General features: G+C 43.9%; 1 protein-coding gene across 4 annotated transcripts in view; it reads right to left on the bottom strand.

Annotated features, from left to right (window-relative positions):
* Window positions 1-20,588, bottom strand: part of unc5b (unc-5 netrin receptor B) — a 48,479-nt gene extending 27,891 nt beyond the window's left edge. For 2 of the 4 annotated variants that reach the window (XM_051426821.1, XM_051426831.1), the window contains exon 1: window positions 19,769-20,539. In XM_051426821.1, coding sequence (XP_051282781.1) covers window positions 19,769-19,856 — 88 coding nt within the window. In that variant the 5' untranslated portion in view covers window positions 19,857-20,539. Of the gene's footprint in view, window positions 1-19,768 lie in introns of all 4 variants that reach the window. The other 2 variants (XM_051426810.1, XM_051426801.1) reach the window with 2 other exon arrangements.
* Window positions 20,589-23,377: the final 2,789 nt, after the last annotated feature.

The following is a 23,377-nucleotide window of genomic DNA, read 5'->3' as shown; positions in this document are numbered from 1 at the left end:
TTGATCTTTTTCCTTCACTCCCTTTATACTCGCTTCATCATTCTCTCAAAATAAATTTCCCTCCCTGCCTCAACTCGGACACGCTTGCTCAAATCAGGCCAGAGGAGAAAGAAGACATTTCTGTCCAAACCTCTTGTTTCAGTGAACCAAATCTGAATTTACTCAGCATGTTTGTTATCCTAATGTCATTTTAAGTCACTCTTCCTTACATTTTCAAAAACAGGGGTTGAAATTTTCTATTGTGTAACTTTTTGTTTTTCCAATCCGACAGGAAACAAGCAAAGGAAAATCAAAACCAAAACCAAGAGGAAGTCAAACTTCAGAAGGAAATGTGCAGTTAAAGATAGGGAAGCAAAAAACACAACACACTGTTTGACTGCCATGAAATCTTAGTGCAGTGCAGCACCAAAACATTAAAGTAATAAATAAAGCACAAGCATCTCACAGACTATCACTTTAGGCCAGGCCAACTTTTCCATATCTGGCAATCTCAGCTGCTAACAGATTGTGAAACAGTGAGAACTGATAACGCCGCATTGCACAAAGGGACTGGTAGCATCGCTGCAAAGTTATCTGCAACCTGGACGGCCTGTGTGCATCTCTGCTCTCTAGAAATGTAAATCTTGTTATGTTTTTGGTCAAAATATTGGTTTCTTCTCCTCTTCTCCTGTGTGATGAGTCAGCATTCGCGCATCAATCATTCATGAGGCTTTGGTTCCTGCTTGATGTCAATGTTTTTTCGCTGCTCTTCACTGCAGCTACAGGAACGTGTCCTTGACCCGGGGACAGGAATGGGACTAGGCTGGAATAGAAAAGAGGACAACCCAGAGCCTCGGGCCAGAACCAGTATGACTGGACTGGCAAGAATGGCGGTGATGGAGAGCAGTGATGAAGAGAGCATGACAAAATTCCCTTTGGCACAGAAAAATAAAATAGGCGGCTGCGAATGAGAGAGAAAACATGCTTGTGTATGTGAGTAAAAGCTGAAACAGTGAGAGACGAATGGATGGAAGGAGAGGCAGAGTGTCACCCACCAGACGCCCAGGGCCAACACAGACTGATGGTGACACTGAGTGGCCAGAGTGTGTGACACTGTGACAATAATGATGAGAGACTCTTTCCCGATCTCTCTCAGGCTTCTTCTTCTCCACTCCCTCTCTCCTCGAGTCACCCCCTGCAGCCGGCTGATGCTTTGATCCACACCCTGACCGTGTGTCCTCCTCCAGCTTGGGTCAAATCGCATTGGCAAACAAAGTCTTGTGATCCTCAAAACCCTACTCATGCAGAACTCAGAGATCTGAAAAAGCTCCCAAAAGTTTTTCCATCCTTTGTCTTTTATTGGTTGATCCCTGTAGGACTCGGCACAGCGGGCCATCTGTATCCATCTCGCCAGCAAAACGGGCTCCGTCCAACCCGGCTTTGAGATCATATTTGATTTGGCATAGGCTTTTTACACTGGATTTTACACCACTCTTGATAACCCCATGTATCTGGGATTGGGACCAGCAATTAAGAATGCACTGGCTTGTGCATCCCCAGTGGCTGGGGAGCAACCCGGGGGTCATCATCTGTCCCAAGGACACTTCAACATGGGGACAGGAGGAAGTGGGGATCAAACCACCAACCTTGTAATCAGTAGATGACCCACTCTACCACAGCTGCCCCCAGATATTGGGGCCTCCTACTTAACAAGACTAAAAGTCTACAGCCATGCTTGCTACTGAGGCTGTTGTTCGGCAAAGTAGTGCTTTGAGCTAAATGCTAATGTCAGCATGCTAACACGCTCACAATATGCTAATATTTAGCAGGTAAAATGCTTACCATGTTCACCATCTCAGTTTAGTATGCTGGCATTTTTGTATTTTCTTTAGTTTTGCAGGTATTTGGTCATAAACCAAAGTTTTGGAGAAAATCTGACCTAGATGAAAAATTATTACAATTTATTCTGAGGGGGCATGAATGTTTGTGCTAAATGTCATGAAAATCTATCCAATTATTGTGAAGAAATTATACCACAAATGTCAACTTCACACAGATGTCTGTAACAGATTTCATAGCCATCCATCCAATGGTTGTCGAGACATTTCACTGTAAAACTGTCTGGGTGGCACTACAGGAAAAGTAAGGGGATCACCAGTGTCAGCAGGATTCATGCTCTGAATGTCCAATAGACCAACCAACTGTGCCTGAATATCAAACGGATAAACATGATCAAAAGTATAATTTGACATATTTCTGGTCCTTGTCTTACTCTGGATCTCTACCAGTGGAGAACAGGGGCACATGGCCATGGCGGACAACAAGGCATTAACGCTCTGTCCCAGATCCTAATGGCCCTGGCCCACTGAACCTCTCACAAACCAGAGGCAGCCCAGAGACACGAGTCTCACGACTCCTCCTCTGCACTGCCTCCCAACAGCATTGTTTTGTTTACACTGTACATATTTCTGACCTTAGCACTTGTGTATGTTTTCAGTGTGGTCCTTGGTGTGTGTGGCCCAGCTAGTCTCTCAGTGCTCGCTCTTCCCCCCCCTCTCTCGCTCTCTCTCTCTCTCTCTCTCTCTCTCTCCAGCTTCATCCAGCCGAAGCCATGGCAGCGGTGCTGGTTAAGAGGTTTGTGTATCCCATTAGGATGATGAAGAGGCCTTTCATCAGTACACTCCCTCCGGCCAGGCACTGACAGGAGCTTTACCTCGACAAGCCTCTCAAACATACCGCTCGACATGAGACAGCACCCGGCGAAGAGGTCCGCAGGCAGTACACATACTCACTGACAAACACTCACTGCTTCTCACACACACACACACACACACACACACACACACACACACACACACACACACACACACACACATACACACATACACAGAGGGACTCTGAGCAGAGAAAGAAAGGGAAGACTGGGACATTTTGTTGCTAACTTTTCACTTTCAATCTTATATCCATTTCTAACATTAGCCAATAGAGTTCAGAGTACGACGAGGGCAGACAAGAGGAGGCTGGAAAGGAAAAAAGTCTTGACTAATTCTGACTCGGTACTCTGATCTATTTTTAATCAGTGTCACACGAGGACTAATAGTGTAACGGCCGTGCAGGGCTCTGTCCAGATGGGCAAAGTAATTTTTCAGGAGAGGAAGAGCGGGAGGAAGAAGACAGAACATGAGGACAGAAGAGGAAAAAAGAGACAGGAATAGAGAGGATGGAGACAAAGATGGAAAGAGAGTACGAGCGAGAGAGGAAAAGAGGGAGTGAGAGAGACAGAGATTGATAAAGAGAGAGCGGGAGAGAGAACGGGAGACAGAGAAGCCACAGGAGCCAAGATGACCTGGATTCATAGGACCAGTATTGATTACTTAAGGATGAGAAGCCAAAGAAAGAGCTCCGCTTAGAGACTAGATAAATGAGCTCACACGTGAAGACTCGTAAAGACAGAACTAGGTGACAGTAACAAACAAAATATACACGCCCAGAATCTAACTATTATAGCAGCTTTTTCTCAAATCTGACAAGGTGGAAGCAAGTCAGCTGCATGATCCATTAATATGACGGATAAAACAGCCTGACGGATAAAAAAGTACGACAGGTAGGGTGTTTGTGTGTAAACTGCGGATCCACACACAAACAGCATTAACAGGAGCATGCAAGCAGCATATGGGAGACTAGATGATCTGATTAGATTTTATTTTGTGAGGGGTTTATGGGGCAATCTATGGAATTTGTATAGCTGTATGGAGGGGGAGTGGGGGTGTGAAAGCACACACCAAATACAACACTAAGGCCCATCTCCCCATAGTCTGGATTACTCTGCTTCACGTAGATTAACTTTGAATAATCTCTTTGAGAATTCTGAGCTTAAAGCACTGACGCCAACGAAAGATGTGCCATCAAAGACTCATAGTATAATACAATAAAACACAGGTAGCATACAGACTCATGCCAAACAGAACGCTGTCCTCGGATCCACATACATAAGCTTTTATCCACAGAGCTTTCAAAATCAAGAAAGACAATAGTTCCGCAGAGAAATTACAAAAACATTTAAGTACAGAAGTTGTGTAAAAAAACATGTCTAGTGTCAAAAAGTTCACTTTACCTTAAATTCTCACATTAAACACGCATTAACTGATTCTTTTTTATTTTGGTGTCATTTGAAGACAGTGGAAAGCTGTAAACACAACACTGGCATCATGTTTAAGTTGATATAGCACATCTAGCATAATATGGAGCAACATTAGCTTTGATTTGAAGTCACATTTCTGGCAACCCGATTAACGTAAATCCAATATCCACTCTCTTTTAGCCCTGTTTTGGCCTCCACATACTACCTCTTTAGCCACTAAATGCTTCACTATGTTCACCAGCAATATATAACTTTATCTGTCTGCAGTTTGGTTCTGGGAGAGTAGCGCACAGTAGGCTTGAGAACTATTTTGGTAAAAACAGAAGGGCCAAAACACACTGTAGAATACAGTATTTTAGATTCAGTTGACAAAAACGAAACATTTTAGTCTTGTTTGCCAGCGACATTTTAGTGCCATTTTTTAGTGTCATACATTTTTAATTTTGATGTTTCGAAAAAAAATTATTCTATTGCGAGGTGAGTGAAAAAAGACACTGTTTACTTGTTCACAGACACAGTGTCCATGTCACTCTCTTTCTGCAATTACACAACAGAAGTGACTCCCCTCAGTAAATCCAGTCGTCATTTCCAGACTAAGGCTGTTTGAACAGAACTGCTCACTCTCTGTCATTCCTGTTCACCTTGCATTCCCGCAGGTAGTTACCGGTTCTCTCCACTGCAGTCATTCTCATTCAGAAGCCGTATTCACTCACTTGTTCACTAAAATACTGTTTATTGTCAAGGTTGCATCCACAGCACTGATGAAAGTTTTCGCTTTCAATCTTATATCCATCTCTGACATTCTTGTCTATTTCCCAGCGGATTGTAGAACTAAAACTTCATATTACACATGGTCCTTTGGTGCATTGTTAATTCAGATGTAATGTTTAAGTTTCATAATCTTATTGAGTTCAAAGTATGTAGGTGTTGTAACATTAACAAACTTTATAATTTCTTCCCTCAGATGTCTCTTGGTTGAACCTTCCTAATACTGATGGCACACAAAGCAACATCAGTGCAGGCCTTGAATAGTCTCACTGTGCTCGAAACCGTAAGAATAGAACTGCTTGACCCTCATATGGCTGTGGCCGCTTAGGTCATTTGTGAAGCACAAAGGCAGGCTGCAAACATAAAGGTGTTTATATCTTTCCCACAATTTACAATCTATTCAGCATGACTGACTTCACAACTTCCATTTTCCACAACAACAAAGAACCAGCTTTTAGTGTGTGTGAGTGTGTGTAGCGAGCATAGACGATGTGCTGGAGAACACATAGGTGGATGGTGATTGGGTGGCCGACCAGATTGCAGGAACTGCGTGAGATAGACAGCGCTACTCTGTTGTGTGTTATGAACTACGTCATATGCACAACAATACGACTGGGGCTGTTTGAATAGTTAACATGCTAGCACCAGACCAAAAAGCAAACAGCAAATGATTGATGTGAACGAAATGAGACTCCGTGTGTGCAGCTTCTCTGCAAATACACAAAATATATGCCAGACACAGTGGCTTTATCAACTCCACAGCATACTGAAGCTAGTTAATAACATTCGGTATTCATGTTGAGGTACCTGTTATCATAGCTCACACTAGTGCCCTCATCAACATATAACATTGCAAATTATCCAATGCAAATCGGTAGGTCAAGAGGTCACAGCCCTCTGTTAACTCAATATCCCAGGCTTCACTGCACATACTGTAATACCTTCAAGACCTCACGCTACACCGATAAAACAAGCACAGATATCAGGGCTGAATGCACATGCCTATGAAACATTTCTCAGCCTTTGCCACGGCCTCAGTTTTCTTTGACGCTTGACCTCACCTCTCACCTCCACCTGTGATACGCTCCTCGCAAGTGGCCCGACTCTGACCCAGAGAGAGCACAGCTATTCTGCACGCATGTTTTGAAAAAAAATAACGGATCACATTCTAAATTTAATTACCAGACACAGAGGCTCGCTACAGTGTTTTCTCCCCATGACCTATTATAGCATGCACAGCCAAACTGCTTAACTACTTAAAGTACAAGCACATTAATATACATTACACAGTCTCCAATCATTTTTAATGGGTGAGGAGACACTGAAAACGATCAGTGGAGCAAATAAAAAAGAAGGAAAGAGTGACAGAAAGACCCAGGTGAAGTGAAGCTACCTGTGTACTTAATGAGTGTGAAGATGGAAAAGAGAGAAAGTTAGCTGAGCAGAAGAGGCAATTTTGGACAGTGTGAGATTCATCGTGCCATCTTGTCTTGGACTCATCATGTTCTGAGGAGATCAATAGCGTCCATTTACTGAGGTGCAGCTCATCTAATCATCTGGTGCTCCGCTGCCCACAGAAGGAGCCTGCGACACACACCTGGGCCTCTGGAGGAGAACTGAGTAATGAAATGTACACTGCAGCCTGGTCTGTCTTCCAACAGCTAGCACAAACATGGCCCTGCACGCCTCCCCTGTCTCACTTCCTTCATCTCCTCCACCTCGACATATGAGCAATAAACCCAAGCTTCACCTCCTTTTCCCTCCTTACACACAGGCACGTCACATACGTATGGTGTAAGTTGCATATTCTGTCCATTAGGAGTCTGAGGGGTGTGAGGCATAGAGACCAAAATATCCACAGCGCTCTGTTTCTCTCTCCAACTCATTGACAGAGTGCCTCAGGGTAACATCACAATAAGCGCTCCTTTTCCCTGCTCCCCAATGCAATTCTATAATTCATCTTAATTGAGAAAAACAAGCAAGCTAAGGGGCGGATGGAAGGATGTAAAGTGCAGGTCGTGTATTTCTGGGACTGAGGGACTTAGTGTATGTTTTTTGTCTGTGAAAGTGCTTACTGTTGCAAAAATGTATTCACCTTTCTCTTTTTTTGCACAAATTTACGTATTAGAGGGTACTTTTCTCTAATGAGGATGAAAACAAAGCAGTGACAAATTGTGCAAGAAAGAAAACATACAAAGGAGGTCATTTGGCTCAATTGCCACAATGGCTAAATAAATTGAGACTATATGTTATTGATATAAGGCAATATTTTACTCTGACATCGTTTTGCTAAAGGGATTTCGGCAAGAAAATGGGGAGAAACACACTGAAAATGAGACCCTCTGTGCTACAAACATAATGAAGAACAAGGAATGCATTTTTAATTTCTGCACTCACTGTGATTTTTACGCATATACTGTAATTTATTCAAGGGTTCTCTGGTTCAGATTCCTGAGCTTAGAGACAGAGGTAAAAGGCAGATGGTGTTTAAACACTATTTTGAAAATGCAGAGTAAACATGACATCTGAATATCAAATTGTTGAGAAACTTTCAGGCCAATATGGCAGTTTCAATACAGATGGAGGCCCAGCTTTAGCTGCACGCATACAGACTTTTGCTACAGGTAATTAGCAGAGAATTCAGGCTTTTTGTTCTCTTTATGGCTGCTGGAAGTTAAAAGCAAGCGCTAACTGGTTGACAGAGGCAAATCTTGTGTTTCAGTACACTGTTTAATATTTATGAATAAGAATATCCCAGCTGTTCTAATGTAAGATCAGTGTAGGATAAATGCATCAAAGGGGGATTTCTACATTGGTTGCTACTTCTCTAAGCATGTAGTCTATCAGAGAGTACATGTTTTTAGAATATGCAGTACTCTATCGGTTGTGTTTGCTTTTATTTTTTCATCTACATTCCAGAGCCTGTGCTATCTAGGGCAGTGGTCAGCAGTTTTAATCAATTTTCCAAACACAGGAGCACTATGGCAGGCAGGAAATCCCAGCAGGACAGTAGGGAATGGACATAGCAATAATAATAACACAAAATCTAATCTGAATTATGCTCTAAAGAGATTAGGTCAGAATAATCCCCAGAATAAACACAAATGGGGAGGAGGGGAGGCCGCTTGTGATCAAATGCAGGGTGGGGAGCTGCATTGCCTGTGTGTGGATGTTTTTATTCCTGATGGTGGGATTTGAGTAAAGTTGTGTTTGATTTTGGGCATAAGAGTGATGATGGTGTTTATTTTGGGAAATGAGAGTATGTCTGAGGCTCAGAGAGATGCTATTATTAAAGTAGAATAAAATGCTTCCTATTGCCTGCTCAAACAAAGAGAGATTCCCTCAGTGAGCTGGATTCCTCAACATTTTCAGTCACAAAGCCAAATGGAGTGCAATCATTTCCAAGTCGGATCCAGATTTATTAAAACATATTTCCACCCAGTTAGACAAAGACCCATTAAACACATTAAACCTGTTATCCATTTTTGGATGCAAATACAGTTTAAATAGTTCTAAACATATTGTCTTCCACCCGTCTCCAAAAAAGAAAAGATGTGAAAAAGACAGTCTGTCTGTGATTTCAGTTCACCTATTCTTTACTTGGAGACAGTAACAATTTTTCAGAAATTAAAATAACTAACTTAACACCACTGCTTTCAGTGGTGGCTGGTTACAAGTACAGGGCAAAGTTGTATCTCATACATCAGTGTCACACTGATTGTATACCCTTCAAAGAGGATGCAGAACTCAAAGTCAAAATTAAGGTAATAGTTTGAAATTGTGGTGCATGTGATGACAGGACTACAGGATGTCACTACGTCCAGCTGAGAAATTCCAAATCTATGTTCTCTACATGTTAATTAGTCAAATTTAGTGTTGGTAGGTGTATTTTTTTTAACTACGACTTAAGTCATGTTGGTTAGCTGTATCCCCCTGCTTCCAGTGTTTGTGCTCAGCTAAGCTAACCGCCTGCTGTTTAGTGAACAGAGTGGCATTGATTTATTCATCTAACTCTAGGCAAGTAAGCAAATAAATGTATTTCCCAAGATATTTAACTATTTATCTTATGCCAGCCACAAGAAGCTTCTAAACTGTATAAACACATTCATATCACACTCCAAACTGTGATTTTAGTTGTTTTGCTTGAAGTGCTGCAAGATCTGTGCTTTGGCTTTCTCAGTGCTGACTCTGTGTGGCGAGGGTTCAGGGATCAGAGCGGACAGGTCCGAGGCAGACCACGAGGTCACCGTCTGCCTTTCTGCTGAGCAGGCTATTGTCCAGCAGCTGCATGGTTGCACTACTCCAGGTCTATTCAGAGTCTATTCAGCAGCTTCAGTTAAGTGCAACAGAAGACCCTGGTCTATTGTTTAACGCCAAGTCTGTTTGAGCTGCACCAGAATACTCACTTCATCTCCCAGTGAGTTCAGAGAAACAGTTAAGTCTCAACGAATGGGGGCGGATTTACACAAGTAAAAAGACACGTTAAACACATTCAGGCCGACTCCGGCTCCCAAACAGAGAGCTGCATGACCTTATGTGACCTCTGCATAATGTCAAAACACACTGTATGAGCTCAGTTTGCTTCCCTCAACACAATACTCTACCCTTTATTTTGATGCCATCAGAGAAGAGGTATTAAAGAATGAGGGGAATAAACAAACACTCGTCCAATAGATTCATGACCAACAACCTATTTTGTATTTCTGTAAGCTTTATTTGCATTTCCTGTTGCGAGTATGAAATAAGAAGCAATAAAAACATTATGATGTAAAAATGGATAACAATAGACCAGTGGCATTGCTAGCAAGTTAGCTATTCCCAAAGTATTGGGTAAGTGTATGATCATGCACACAAAATGGCCATATCACACTCAGTAAAAAAGCCATCTGGAGGCATCAGCACTTCTATGAGCAGAATTAAGTCAGAGTGCAATGACTTTCTCGTTTAAAGTGCCTCCAAAGAGCCCCATTATTACCTTCCCAGAATGCAAATGTGCTTTGGGCCAATTAGAGGTTGAGCCAATACCAATGTAAGCCCATAAAAACCCGCCCTTCCATAATCATTCAGCAATATGACTCATGGGTAAGATTGGAACACCGGCCTGTAAATGTGTCATAATAATGACTCCGTGCTTAAAATGAATGGAGGAGCTGTGTATTTTATTCCCACGGTGCTGGAGATGAGCCACGCATATGTTAGTGTCAGAACTTTTAATGAAATAAATAGACTTGTGATAGTACTTATTAGGCCTCCATAAGTGGCAGGTAAAGACAAGGGCCCAGTGGTGGATCAAAGGCAGTTAAATGTCTCTTTTTAGATCTCCACCTATCAAGAGGTATTTAGGGGGAGAAGGGGGTTGCTTTTTTGTTTGTGGAGACAGACGCCCTCATCCAGGATCTCTCTGTGTAATTACACGCCACAGAAGACCTTCATTCCTCTCTCTCTTCACAGAGAGAGATGAAAGACGAGAGAGACAGGAGCATGTAATCGCTCCTCTGACTGAAAGAGGGGGAGAGGAGGTGAGGGACACAGAGAATAGAAGGACAAAAGGATGGTGAGTGGTGGTGGGGTTTTAATAAACCTCTCATGTCTCTTGTTTACAGAGTCTCTCCTACCTCTACTGATTCCTCTCTCTCTCTCTCTCTCTCTCTCTCTCTCTCTCACACACACACACCTTTGACAGAGGCTTTCATTATTCTCAGAGTTGCCCGTTCTCCGCCTCAGGACAGATGTGTAAATTGTTGTGCTAATGTAAAGCCCACCGCTGAGAGCTTTAAAGGGAGGGAGATTTACACACTCCACACCACTGTATAACTGTCACTCACAAACTCATGCTTACAAGAGCATAAAGAAGGACGCCAGAAGCGACAGCATCACAGCATACACACTTACTAGACCATGCACCCATATGCACGCATGCATATAGACACACACACTCTGGTACTGAGAGAGGCGTGGGTGGACATTGACATGCACACGTAAATGTTCTATTTCCTTCTGCCATTCATACTCTTCAAGCCTACGTCTAAAAAAAAAGACTCCCTCACCTCATCACAAAGGGCTTAAGAGCAGCAGTGAAGTTCCAATCTGTCGCTGCTCCACTGTAAAAACTCCAATATCTTTCTATTACGGGCATTATTTACTCTAAAGGGCAGAGGGGGCAAAACACCGGAAAGGCACCTATTAATGATGTTCCTTTTCCTCTGAGGTTAAAGTGAGTTGGATTTAAGGGATATTTGTGTTATTTTTATGTCTTGCAACATCTCATCGTACAGCTGAGAGAGAAATGTGAGAAAAGGGGATGATCTGGATGATGTGCCAAACGCATCCGGCAGGAATCAAACCAAAGAGAGCAAAATTTCAAACAATGTACCTTAACCACTGAGCCATAGCATTCTTTACCAATTGAATAATTGATATACGCTTTCTTGCAGAGAGTTAGATGAAAAGATGAATATGACTCTCACCCTGTCAGTTAAATATAAAGCTAGAGCTAGCAGCTGGTTAGCTTATCACAAAGACCAGGCTCTGTCCGAAAGCAACCTACCGTCACCTCTAATGAACATGTTATATCTCCTTTGTTTTATTTATGTTTTGGGCCCTTTTATGCTTTATTAGACAGCATCAGCTGAAGAGGATGGACAGGAATAGCAGGGAGGAGAGAGGTGTTAAGCTAAGCTTACCGGCTTTTGGCTTTAGCTTCATATTTACCTACAGGTGCAAGTAATAACGAGTGATGTAATGAGTCATTCTTCACTATCTTCTGACCTTTAATAGACTACAATACTAATACAAATAATAATAAAGGGATTGATTAATAATATTCGTACTGTAAACTTTTTTCCCTATGGTTTTTAACTCCTGGTCACATCCCTGCCAAGTCTACATGATACTTGGTGACTGACTACTCCTCTGTCTAAGTGTCTGATGGCGCAGACGCCTCCGAGGGGTTCCAAAGAGCCCATCTGCCCAGGAATCTGCTAGTCCGTCTGTCTGGCTGTCTGGCTCTCCACAGGTATGTCTATCTGTCCCTGTGTGATCCATGTTTCTTTTATTAAACCGTGGTAGAGGAGGGTTGGGGCTTGGCTGCAGCGTGAAGGTTGAAGCTATAGACAGAGAGACACCGCTCAGTGTTTAATGACCCACTATAACTATACCTATTCATCTCCCCCGGCAGAGCAGTGAAACGCCATGGAAATGGTCCTCTGCTGAAGATATTGAATCATGCTAAATCGTATCTCTTCACCCGGCACTAGTATGATTACATGAAACATGTTTTACCCTGCTGCTTCTCATGTATAGAAACCACCCTTTGACACAAAGCGACACAGGGATTGCTTCAATACAAATTAATCAGGAAGCGTAATGACGTCAGCAAGCGCATAACACACTGCTGCACCGCTTCCACGTGAACCAATCAAACCGAAGCTTCAAGCTCACATCTACCCAGATCGATAAACATCTATGTAGCTTTCTTTTGCTTGTGTGAGGTGCTTTCTCTACCTGCTGTACCTACACACACACACACACACACACACACACACACACACACACACACACAGAAACACACATCACTACCTCTTGTTGCTGAGGATTGGAGGCAAGGGAAGCCGAGCAACAGCAGCGGCAGAGCAGAGACACCCAGAGTTAATGAACCCTCACCAGTCAGCATGGCTGTCCATCTGCTTTCATAATCCCCATAAACAGCAGGCCACGGGCGCTGCCCAGCCAGCTACACACACACACACAAACAGCATATCGTCATCCTACAAGAAGAATGAGGGCTGCACATGTGCTTTATGTTTGCAGGATTGGGTGTTGCAGGGGGAGGTGGGTGTCGTGGGGCTGATGTGTCCATTATAATGCCTGTGTGCCTTAGCTCAGCTCACCAGCTAATCTAAGCAGAGTGGCGGGGAGAGGTGAGCGTGAGGTCGACTGTTGAGCCCATCTGGTCAGCAGCAGGTAAGAGGCTTGAAACACATACCCGCTGACACACTTGATGCGCGCGTGAGCTCATACACTTAAATCTAACCTTAATTACATGCAGGTACATCTGCCACATTAGACCAGACCTCGTCCCAATACTTCACACATGGCGCTCATTTAAAACGATTCCTAACTCCTCAGCGACTGATGTCTGGTGGCATTTTGTAGTGAACACTGCGTACACCTGGCATGGTGAATGAACCAGGAGGATAAACCAGGTTTCCTCCTGTGCAATCAGAGCGGCTGCAAGAGTGAGGGAGATGGGTGTGTGCGCGAGCTGTGTGCTGATTGAGACTGGAAGTGTGACCCCACTGTGACCCATGCAGAAAAGGGAGTAATACCTAAGTAATACGGCTGGCTTCCCATCAATGTGCACCCATCACACAAACACACACACACACACACACACACACACACACACACACACACAACACACACACACACACACACACACACACACACACACACACACACAAACTCATGGCAAACACACAAACCGAGCCAAGAGGAGGCTGTCAGCCCTTGATTAAGACCTGCATCCAAGGCGAGAACAGAATCTTTACTGTGTGTTTGGAGGCTCCCAGTCAAAGCCTCTGGAGAAGTAGTATGAATTAAGTCCTGGAGCTGAAGACGGGTGGAGGAATTAAAGGGTGGATGAGGGCAGATCTCATTCTTGCACTCTCCTCTTGCTATGGTTGTGATCCAAAAGTGGCTGAGCAGAAACAGGGATTATTGCCTTGTGTGCATGTTTGTATGTGCCTGCATATGTTTTGGGGATAAAGCTAGATATTGCATATAGCTGACATCTTCCTTTAGCACAAACTCTAAAGCTCAAACTGAAGGGAGGAGAGGAACAGAACAGAAAGACAAGAAAAAGGAAGGAGAGAGAAAAGCAAATGAGAGACACAGATAGGAAAGGAAAGGAAAAGAGCGTCAAGGACTGGAAAGGTCTGGATGTGCCCTTATTGACCTCTGATTAAGTGCCAATCACCGCTCCATTACTGACAGAGGCAATGAGTTTAAAGGACAAACACAGTGCTTTAACTCCACGTCAGTCACTACATTAAATAACACAGCATGCAGCCAATCACACAAAACCCAACAAGCCCCCCCCCCCCACCACTCTCCTCTACACACACTCACAAATACACTCAGTGGGCATCATTCGCCTTGATTTAAAACACAAGGGAGGAAAAAAATTGTAAGTTGTTTGAAAGTCCTGCTGTTGCCTAGCTGCCTGCCATGCAGACAGAAGGATGCAGGATCATTTCCGTTCCCTCTCTCAGCCGGAGATATGCACACGTACACTCAATACGCCGGTCTCTCCGGGGAGGTCTGTGTGTCATTCCCCTACTTTAGACACACCAGCTGCTTGGTGTGTGCTCTGCAGTGTTAAGAGCCCCTTCCCACCTTGCACAAGCCCCCAGTGGCACCCACATCCACTTACACACACAGGCATGACAAAGCTCCCCTCCTTTACCTACCCCATGACAACCCAAACACCCCCCACATTCATAAGTACCCTGAGGGCAGATGGGACCCTAATAAGCGTTACACTCAGAGAAATGGGATTCTTCACAGTGCCTTCTAAAGAGCAATTCCCAAACTCCGCCAGAGAGCTGGCTGGAAAAAAAAAATGATGGAGTGAGAGAGATATGGATGACAGAGGTTGGTATATGTGAGACTATAAAGCTATAAATACGCATGATGAGACTATCAAGAGATTGAAGGAAGAGGAAGGGGAAATGGGGACAAGTGGAGGCAATTTATTAATGGTGGATGTGGGGGAATGTTACTTTGTATGCCAAATTCATAAAAGGAAGTCAGAATAACGCTAGCTGCCACTGCTTTCTCTACTGCAGCACATTTCCTCTCCTGATGGAAAGTGTATTATTAACACACTTTAAGCAGAATTTTCCTCCAGTTCGCCAAACGCGCATGGCACCCTCAAATACAAACAGACACAAACACAAGCATTAACAGATTGGCTGTGGTCTAAGCTCTGAGTGGACTTGGCTCAACAGCCTTTTGAAGACAAAAAAGCCTCTGCTAAGAAGATGAGGGGAATCTACATGGTCTGAAACATTTCTTTTTTAGATGAGGACACACGCAGAGTGCTGGACCACAGCACAGCCAATATAGCGCTGACGCTGCCTCTGATCTATGGACCTCTGTGCAACCACTTTTACGTGTGTGTGTGTGTGTGTATATGTGTGTGCATGAGTCTGTTTTAGGGTAAGGGGGTTGCTCAGAATCTGGCATGACCCCCCGCAGTGAATCCTGATCCTATTGGTCACGATGCTCAGAGTGCTGCTGAGATCTTAAATGAAAATTCCTGCACTCACTCCCTCACTCCTCCCTAGTGACCCAGCAGGTCTTCCGCCATTATACACATAAATGCTACCTCTTCATCAGAGGATGTGGCTCAGTTTTGCATAATGTGGGTGTATGTGTGTTTGTGAGCGTGGGTGTGGGTGTGGGTGGGTGGGTGCTGTACTTTTGATGTCAGATGTCACTGAGCACATTTTAGCATATCAATCGTTAAGAGAATTACAGATTTTGAAGCTAAAAACACACAGGTGTGATTTCTAACTGAGCACAAGTGATTATGCAACAGCAACAAACCTTTCAAAAAAGCGCACACACGCACACACACACACACACACACACACACACACAAGCAAGTGTAGCTCCTGTTGAAGTTGTGAATGAGTTCTGAGTGTATGTGTGTGTTCTGCTGCTGCCCCCCTTTTACCCCACACAAAGGGGCAGAAAAAGCTCTCTGGAGTCTCCTATTCATCTAAAGCACAATGGAACCCCACAGAGGTTTTCTTCCTGTTTCCCTGCCTGCCCCACCCATCTCCCCCCACAGGGCAGGATGGAGGGGCAGGGAGTACCCTGTCCTGCAGGCCCAGCAGCAACTCAGCTCCCATCTGCCACCGAAACTCTCCCTCCACCACCCCCGATACATCCACCCATCCATCCATCCATCCCCCTCTCTTACTCCAACCTCAACTTTTTTTTACTCCACTCGCTGGCTATTTGAAGACCTGTGCTAAAATCTTTTGAAGTTCATATAGTAAAAAGTCACTGACAGAATATAATGAACCTTGCATTGACTATTTTTTTAAAAATAGTTTGACCTTGGGGAAAAAACATTTTAAAATTTTAAACATCAGTGGCTTTAAATGTTTGGATTCAATTGAAACGTTCTTGCATTTTATTTGCGTTTTATGTGAAGGCACACAGGTAGGAGAGACCATCTGGTGTGAGAAAAACAAGACATTTTTAAACCACATTACACGCAGGTATTAAATAAAATATTTAAATAACTTCACTTGATGATTATCTACAGAATCTTTGCTCTCACACATTTTAGACTCCGCAATATTTATAAAATCATTAATACACCCCACACTTTATAGAACATATTGTCTTTGAAGAAGGAAATAATGGCCTGTGCTTAAAAATATATTTATCTCAAGTGTGCCAATCTCTGCTGGAAACTTTCTTCTGCTGCTAATTCTTCTTTGCATTCTTTATAGTCAGCTCCCTCTTCCATTTACCTTTCTGTTTGCCCCCTCCTACAGAGCGCTTGCTGTTTGCTGCAGATTTATGGTCCGGTCTAACATGCACAGTATTGGCAAAGCATTAAACATGTCTACTCTTAATACTGTGAGCTCTCTCCATCGATAAGAGCCTTAATAAAAACATCCCCCTAGTGGATTTGTGAGTCTCTTTTTCACTTTCCACCCTCCACCTCCCTCTTTGACAATATCCTTCTCTCTTAACCACTGTTTCTGATGCTGCTTCGCTAGCTTTAACCTGGTCCTGCTGCATATCACTTGCTTTCCTCTCATTCTTTTCCACCTATTTCTCCCCCCCACTCACCGCCTCATTCTCTGCCCTGTGCCAGAGGTTTAATGATGCTTGAATGCCACTGCTATGGAGTTTTCTTCTTCGCTCTTTCTCATAAAGAATATTTAAAAGCCATGCCCTGAGATCAATCTATCTCAATGTGTCTCTCACGGATTCATTTCTCTTCCATCTCCTCTTTCGGTTTTTTCCTCCTCACTTTCAGATGGATAGCATTACCCTGTGTAACCCCTTTCCTTGTTTAGTTCACACACATCCTCTGCAACAGCCCTGGGCTGGCAATTGGCACACTTGCTCGAACTGCCACTCTTTTATCTGGTCCATAAATGCCTATTGGTACCCTAAAATCCTTCACTACCCCCTGAAGCCACCCAGGTCAGTTACGTCTATGAGAGCCAAGCAGCTGTTCCCCTCCCACTTCTTTCCCCTTTGCTGTCTCTGATGTCAAGAATTTGAGCATCATAAGCACATTTTAAATATTAACAAAGACCACTTTGCACGTATGAATAATACAGCAGAGAGGGCAGTGGCTGGCCAGCGATCCCATCCCCTGCCGCCTGACGGCCATAAAACTAATGCACTGCTCCGGGACAGAATGTGGCCTGGTCTGGTCTGCCAGCAGGACTTGCCTGAGGAACTAGTCTGGCCCGTGGCTGGGTCCAAAGAGACCTGTCTGTCTGTTTATTTATCACGGGTGCCCAACCACCTGTCCAAATCTCTGCAGATGCAACAGCCTGGCAGCACTTTTGTTATGACTACATGTTTCAGAGACACTTTAATCTAATCTGACATCTCAATCTGTTGACCGTCTTTGAAGCCAAATCTACTTTGGTGTTTGTCTGAGGTGAGCTTTGTTATCATGTTCCTTTCTTTTCATGAATCTTAAATTCATACTTTTAGCTGTTGGAAAATTACAGAGTTCTTCTGACCAAACTGCAGAGCAAAATATTTCAGTCGCCCTTTTACTGGCTCATATGTAATACTGAACTCTTCTTGCAGCCGCCGCACTGTTGTTCAGGAGCAAGAGGATTCCCACACTATACACAAATGAGACAGCACATCATAGAAGAGTGTCACTATTCATCCAGCCCTCTATGGGAGTGTCTGACATGCTACGCTCCCTAACTCTGAACACTCGACTGCTCCTCCGCTACCCTCACCCTCGCTCTCCTCCTGTCTTGACCTCCTAGTCTGGGCACTGGTCTCCAGCCCCCAACCCTAACCTCCACCCCCTCCTCTGGGTTTACTGGTCGTCTCCATTTAATCCTGATGTGTCACAAACTGTGCGTAAACACACTTCCCGTATGTCGATTTTCTAATTCTGATGAAGTCATTAATAATGACACACACAGAGAGAGAGGCACAGTGGACAACAGGGTAGTTACTCCAGACAAGTGTTCCTGGCAGTCTGGGTAATTAATGTGTATGTCAACACAGAAAGAGGAGCACTGTAGCAGAAATGTGAGCTCAGCACATCCACAATGCAGGCAGAGACCGAGACAGGAGGGATCTGAGGGGGAGGCGGCCGAGGAAAGGTATGCACACAATGGGAAAGAAGATAAATGCAATCTGTCTGTCCCATCATGCATTCCCTAAATATATCTCTGCCTTCCTCTCTCCCAGACAGAAACTTTACTGGGGCACACTGAGCTTTTGTCCCCTGGTGTCCCCCCTCCTCTCTGCCCTGCTCCCCTAACAGGACCTCACTGCAATCCTCAACTGTTTATATCAACCTTTCTCATTTCTCATGCAAGGATTTCAGAATGGTCCACAATTTTAATAAACGTAAGCTGCTTTTCTGCTCCGCCTGGTCGGGGAATAATACGCACACAAGGACCTTGGGATGTACGGCGGGGGGTTCTTATTGGCATTCAAAGAAACGGCCACAGACCTGGACAGACAAGTCAGTGTGTCCTCCAAAAGATTACTGCTGTCATTAAGCAAAAAGTGGACTTTCTCACCACAGACTCAGATTTATTTCTTGGAGTGCTCTTTTAGCAAAGCTTGTTTATATTCTGCACTTATTGTTGGCCGCATTGTCCTTTTTTTCCCCCCCTACTGTAAACCGAGCTTAATCCACAATCCACTAAACCCTCAGATTTCTGCCTTGTATTTCAATCTGATCTGGCAAAGGGAGGGGAGGAGAAAGTCCAGGTTTGCCTTCCACTAGGCCACACTGAGTGAAATCATTAATCTAACACTGGAGATGGGCAGCCTCACCTTGGTGTCCAAGACTTGTCCCACCACCTCACCCGCAGTGACCTGCTCTGTGTACCAACTGATTTCATCTCCATGAGAGCTGCTGCAGTCTTTGACAGCATTATCTCTGGGCAATCCACTGATCAAAGCCCGCTCTGCTCAGACTGGAATACTATGTCTGATAAAATAATGATTAAAAAGGTAGAGACGGTTTAACATCAACTGAGTTAAGTCAGTATTTCAAAAACAACTCGTGCACCCAAGCTTGTTACTAAATTTAGACGATGTTTCTCGCAATGAGGAAAAATAACTAAAAGAACCTCTTCCCCTGAAGCACTTCAAGTGCTCTCTGTCTTACTTTTCACAAAGCTTTTCCTTTTTCTTTTAGGAGAGGCCAAGAAGGCATGGAGCAAAACCTTAATTACTCCCTGCGCACCGGGGGAGTTTGATTTTTCCGCTCCAAGTAGAAATGAGGGCTCTGAGCTCGGTGTACTGTAAGGCTGAAGAGTCTGCTGCGCGTAAAAGAAAAAGCGCTGGTCAGCAGGCGACCCCAGACCCCTGCAGAGTTATAGGTGTAACGCACTTATTTTAAATTGGACTAAATGTTATGGGTCTGAGGTTGGACACTCAAAAGTCTTAATATTTTCTCGTTGTTTGACTTGTTATCTTCAAAATGAATACAATAAATAAAAACAAGCTCCATGCGTGTGTCTGCGCGCACATGTTAGTGTGTGTCTAGTAAATGTGGCCCCGTTTACAAATCTGTACAGTATGTCACAGTGTTTTAAGTCCAAACTGATCTTTAATTTCAAAACTTACCAGTGCCAGACACGAAATATCCCCCAACCAGGAGGAGAAGAACCAAAGGAGCGAGACCTTGGTCACGCTGCATCCGAACAGAGAGCATCTTTTCCGGCTACGCCGTTGCGAAACGTCTCGGGTTGTCCACGCAGCGTAACCTGCGGTGCTTTTCACACACCAAAGTGGCTCAAGTCCAGCAAAGTCTCTACCCCTGAAAGATCTCTCAGGAAATAGTGAAATTGCAACGAGTCCAGTAAATTGATGTTGGATGTCGTTGTTTTGGTAAATAGTTGACTCTTTGTTGACGCAAACAGACTGAAACGCTCAAAACACATCCATCACCGAACAGCTTGTGAATGTCCGAGAAAAGATTGAAAGGGTGTAATTTCCGCCCGTAATCAAAGTTTGAAGAGGTCCGTGTATCACACCCTGTGGCTAAAGGAACAATTTGTCGGCACTATTCCTGGTAGATTTCATTTCCAGCCGCACTTGAACCCCGCTTGACTGGGAGCCATACGCGCAGAGGTGCCACTAAAGTCACCAAAAAGTTTGACGCATTTCTGCTCTGAATGGAGGGGTGGAATTAGACGAGAGAGTCCGGGTCCCATCAAAGGCAAACTTGATTTGCCACCATATACAAAATAAGTACCACGGGGTGGAGATGCTGTCACATAGCCGCGTCCACTGCAGACTGGACTCCCGAGTCTGTTCTGGGCCCCTGTGGGTGTCTTGCCTCTCCCCGTCCGCAAGGTGTAAACAAGAACGGGGGGGGGATCAACGCTGGAACACACTGCCAGCCTCCGGACTACCAGTCCCCGCCTGGCCAATCATATACCATCCTCCTCCTCCTCTTCTCAGAGTGAAGGCAGAACTAGTGAAGGTAAACTAGTGGCAAGCGAGGAGGAAATAGATGAGAGGGGTGAGATAGAAAACCCGGACCCTAGAGCGCAGAGACCCGCTCTGGATTCAGCAGGCGCAAATACTGCAGACCAGATAGGATGAGTTTGTGAGTTTCTTTTATTAGAGTCTATCTATCTATCTATCTATCTATCTATCTATCTATCTATCTATCTATCTATCTATCTATGTTTATTTTCAAAACTAATTTTAAATGCAATAACGTAGGACAATCCCCTTTCTTCGCTGCCCCCTACCTAATGTGAATGATCTGTGGAAAGCTATCTGGAGTCTATAAAAGCAGTCCAGGAGCACCGGTCTTGGTTTATGAGAGCATATTATTGCCTGCATGTCAATCCATCCCTCCCGCATCCCTGGGTCCCATTTTTCTCCCGGTGGCCACAAGAGAGCACCCTTTCATAAATGAGCCAATGAGGACGACGCCTGACTGGATCTCCAGCAGAACTCTTCATTATCTATTTAAAAAAGTCGTTTCCTGTGAGACTGGATGGTGCTGATAGTGTCTGATTGCTGGGCGGACACCATGAAGAAGAGGTGAGCATTGCTTCGGCACTGAAGCTGCTTTAATGCTGCTTATTTTTTAAATCAGTGGGATGTACAACTAAATTCAGCTTCACATCTCAATTTACAGAGGTGTTGTTTTATTTCTGAATCCTCTTTCAGTTTGCTGGAGTTTGAGTTTCTGTAGGTGCCCCTCTCTTCTCCATCTGTTACGGCTAACTGGTAATTTCGTCTTCAGTTTATTACAAATACATACCCGTTGGTAAGGCTTATGGAAGGTGGATATGTATCACTTATCACTTAGGGTTTTCTGTGAGATGCCTACACAACATTTAATTTTGGAACATCAAATTGCTTTCAATAGGTGGGCATATAAAGCACAAATGGGTGACAAATTAAAGGAACCACCTGAATAAAGAAAGGGAACATAACAAGTACACATGCTTCCATACAGTGGAGTGGGTTGATGAGGATGAACATGATGTGAGTCATGTGTTATGGTCTTCACAGTCACCAGTGTCAACACCTATGGGAGATTTTGGTACAGAATGTCATACTGCACTCTCCACCACCGCCGAAAAACACCAAATGAGGGAATATCTTTCAAAAGAATGGCGTTCATCGCTCCGGCAGAGATCCAGAGAATCTATGCCAAAGAGCACAGAAGCAGTTCAGGAAATGTAATGTTGGTTTTTCATTTAATTTGTCACCCAGCTGCCCTATGATTTGGTGATAAAGAGCATAAAAACATCAATTATTTCTATGAAAATGTCACTTCCTGCCTTTCCCCGGCATTACTCACTGTGGGCAGTATCACTCTCTGGCTCATAACGAGTCCACCATTCATTCCTTCTGTTGCTGAGTCACATTGATGGTCAGTGAGCAAGGTTTATTCTTGCATGACTTGTACCTTGAGATTGGATTAACACTGTAGTGCAAAATTCTCAAGATGAAATAAGGTACTTAAGAGTAGAACAGAGCAAAAGCCCAGAGTTTTAAGCATATAGTGAGGCAGACAGAGAGCCAGTATGTACGCACGCATGCCGCTGAGCCTAAAGCCCTTCTCTAAGATGTGACAGTATCTGGCAACGGAACAGCATTGCTGTACTTTGCTCAAATCCAACTTCAAAGGTTATAATTCGTGCGGACAAGTGATGACTCCCAGTCTCTCCCTCCTACGATGACAATTATGCTGTTTCCTGAAGCACAGAATACACTCCGGATTATTTATTTATTCTCTAAGTCTTTATTGTGACTGGTGAAAGAGTGAGAGAGGAGGAGGGTGACAGGGACATGGACGGAGAGAGAGGGACACACTGACAGAGACGGGGAGAGCGAGAGAGGTTATGCGTGAAATGGAGTTTGCAGGTTGTGTTTGAGACAGATTTGCCTCGTGGAGCTGCAAATGCGTTTTCTGTTTACATGTCCTTGCATGCCGTAGTTTCTGTGCCACTTTTACTGGTCTGTTATTTCATATAATAGCTCTGTGCTCTGCATAATAAGTATATACTTATATGGCATTATCCACAATCTTTACTCGTCACTTAACGGTGATTCTTGCTGTGTGTGTGGAGCAATTTGGGGTGTGGAGCTCATTCAACAGGTTCTTGGTTACACAATTTCCTACCTAGATGAGGTCATGCAGGATGTTAAAACTTTGCAAGCTATAGATAATTTGCTCTCTGTTCCCCCACTCTCTCTAACACATATCCCCAATTATTACTGAGATAATAACAATGTTGAACTTGCCATAAGTTATCATTTTGTTCTGCCCTTTGCGAAGACTAATTGAAGATATAAGTCAAGGGCACCCAATGGAAAACTGGGGAGGAAAGCTGGGGGAAAGGAGAGCCATAATGGAGTGGGATGAAACTCATATGTGGTGCACCATACAGAAGAAGAGACAATGAGAAAGCTAAGGCTATTATTAAGGCATAATAGGTTATCCGCCGAGGACTGTTTAGCACCGCTGACTCTCCGTTGCTTTGTGTTGCAGGCTTGACATAAAAAGGATCAAACTGCCTATCTCTGTAAAACAGAGGGGGTCTAAAAATAGGAGACATGCTCTAGAAGTTGCTGTGGAGATAATTGAATATTATTTTCAGGAATGATTAAGTTGACCTATCCAGTAGACTAATTATTTCTCGCAGGCCAGAAGAGAACTTGTTTAATAGATTTTGGTAGCAGTGAATAAAGCAAAATAAAGCG

Source organism: Dicentrarchus labrax, unplaced genomic scaffold (assembly GCF_905237075.1).
Source record: "Dicentrarchus labrax unplaced genomic scaffold, dlabrax2021, whole genome shotgun sequence".
In the NCBI taxonomy this organism is placed as follows: domain Eukaryota; kingdom Metazoa; phylum Chordata; class Actinopteri; family Moronidae; genus Dicentrarchus; species Dicentrarchus labrax.
Note: the sequence above shows the minus strand (reverse complement) of the source record. Positions and strands in the feature narration are given on the sequence as shown.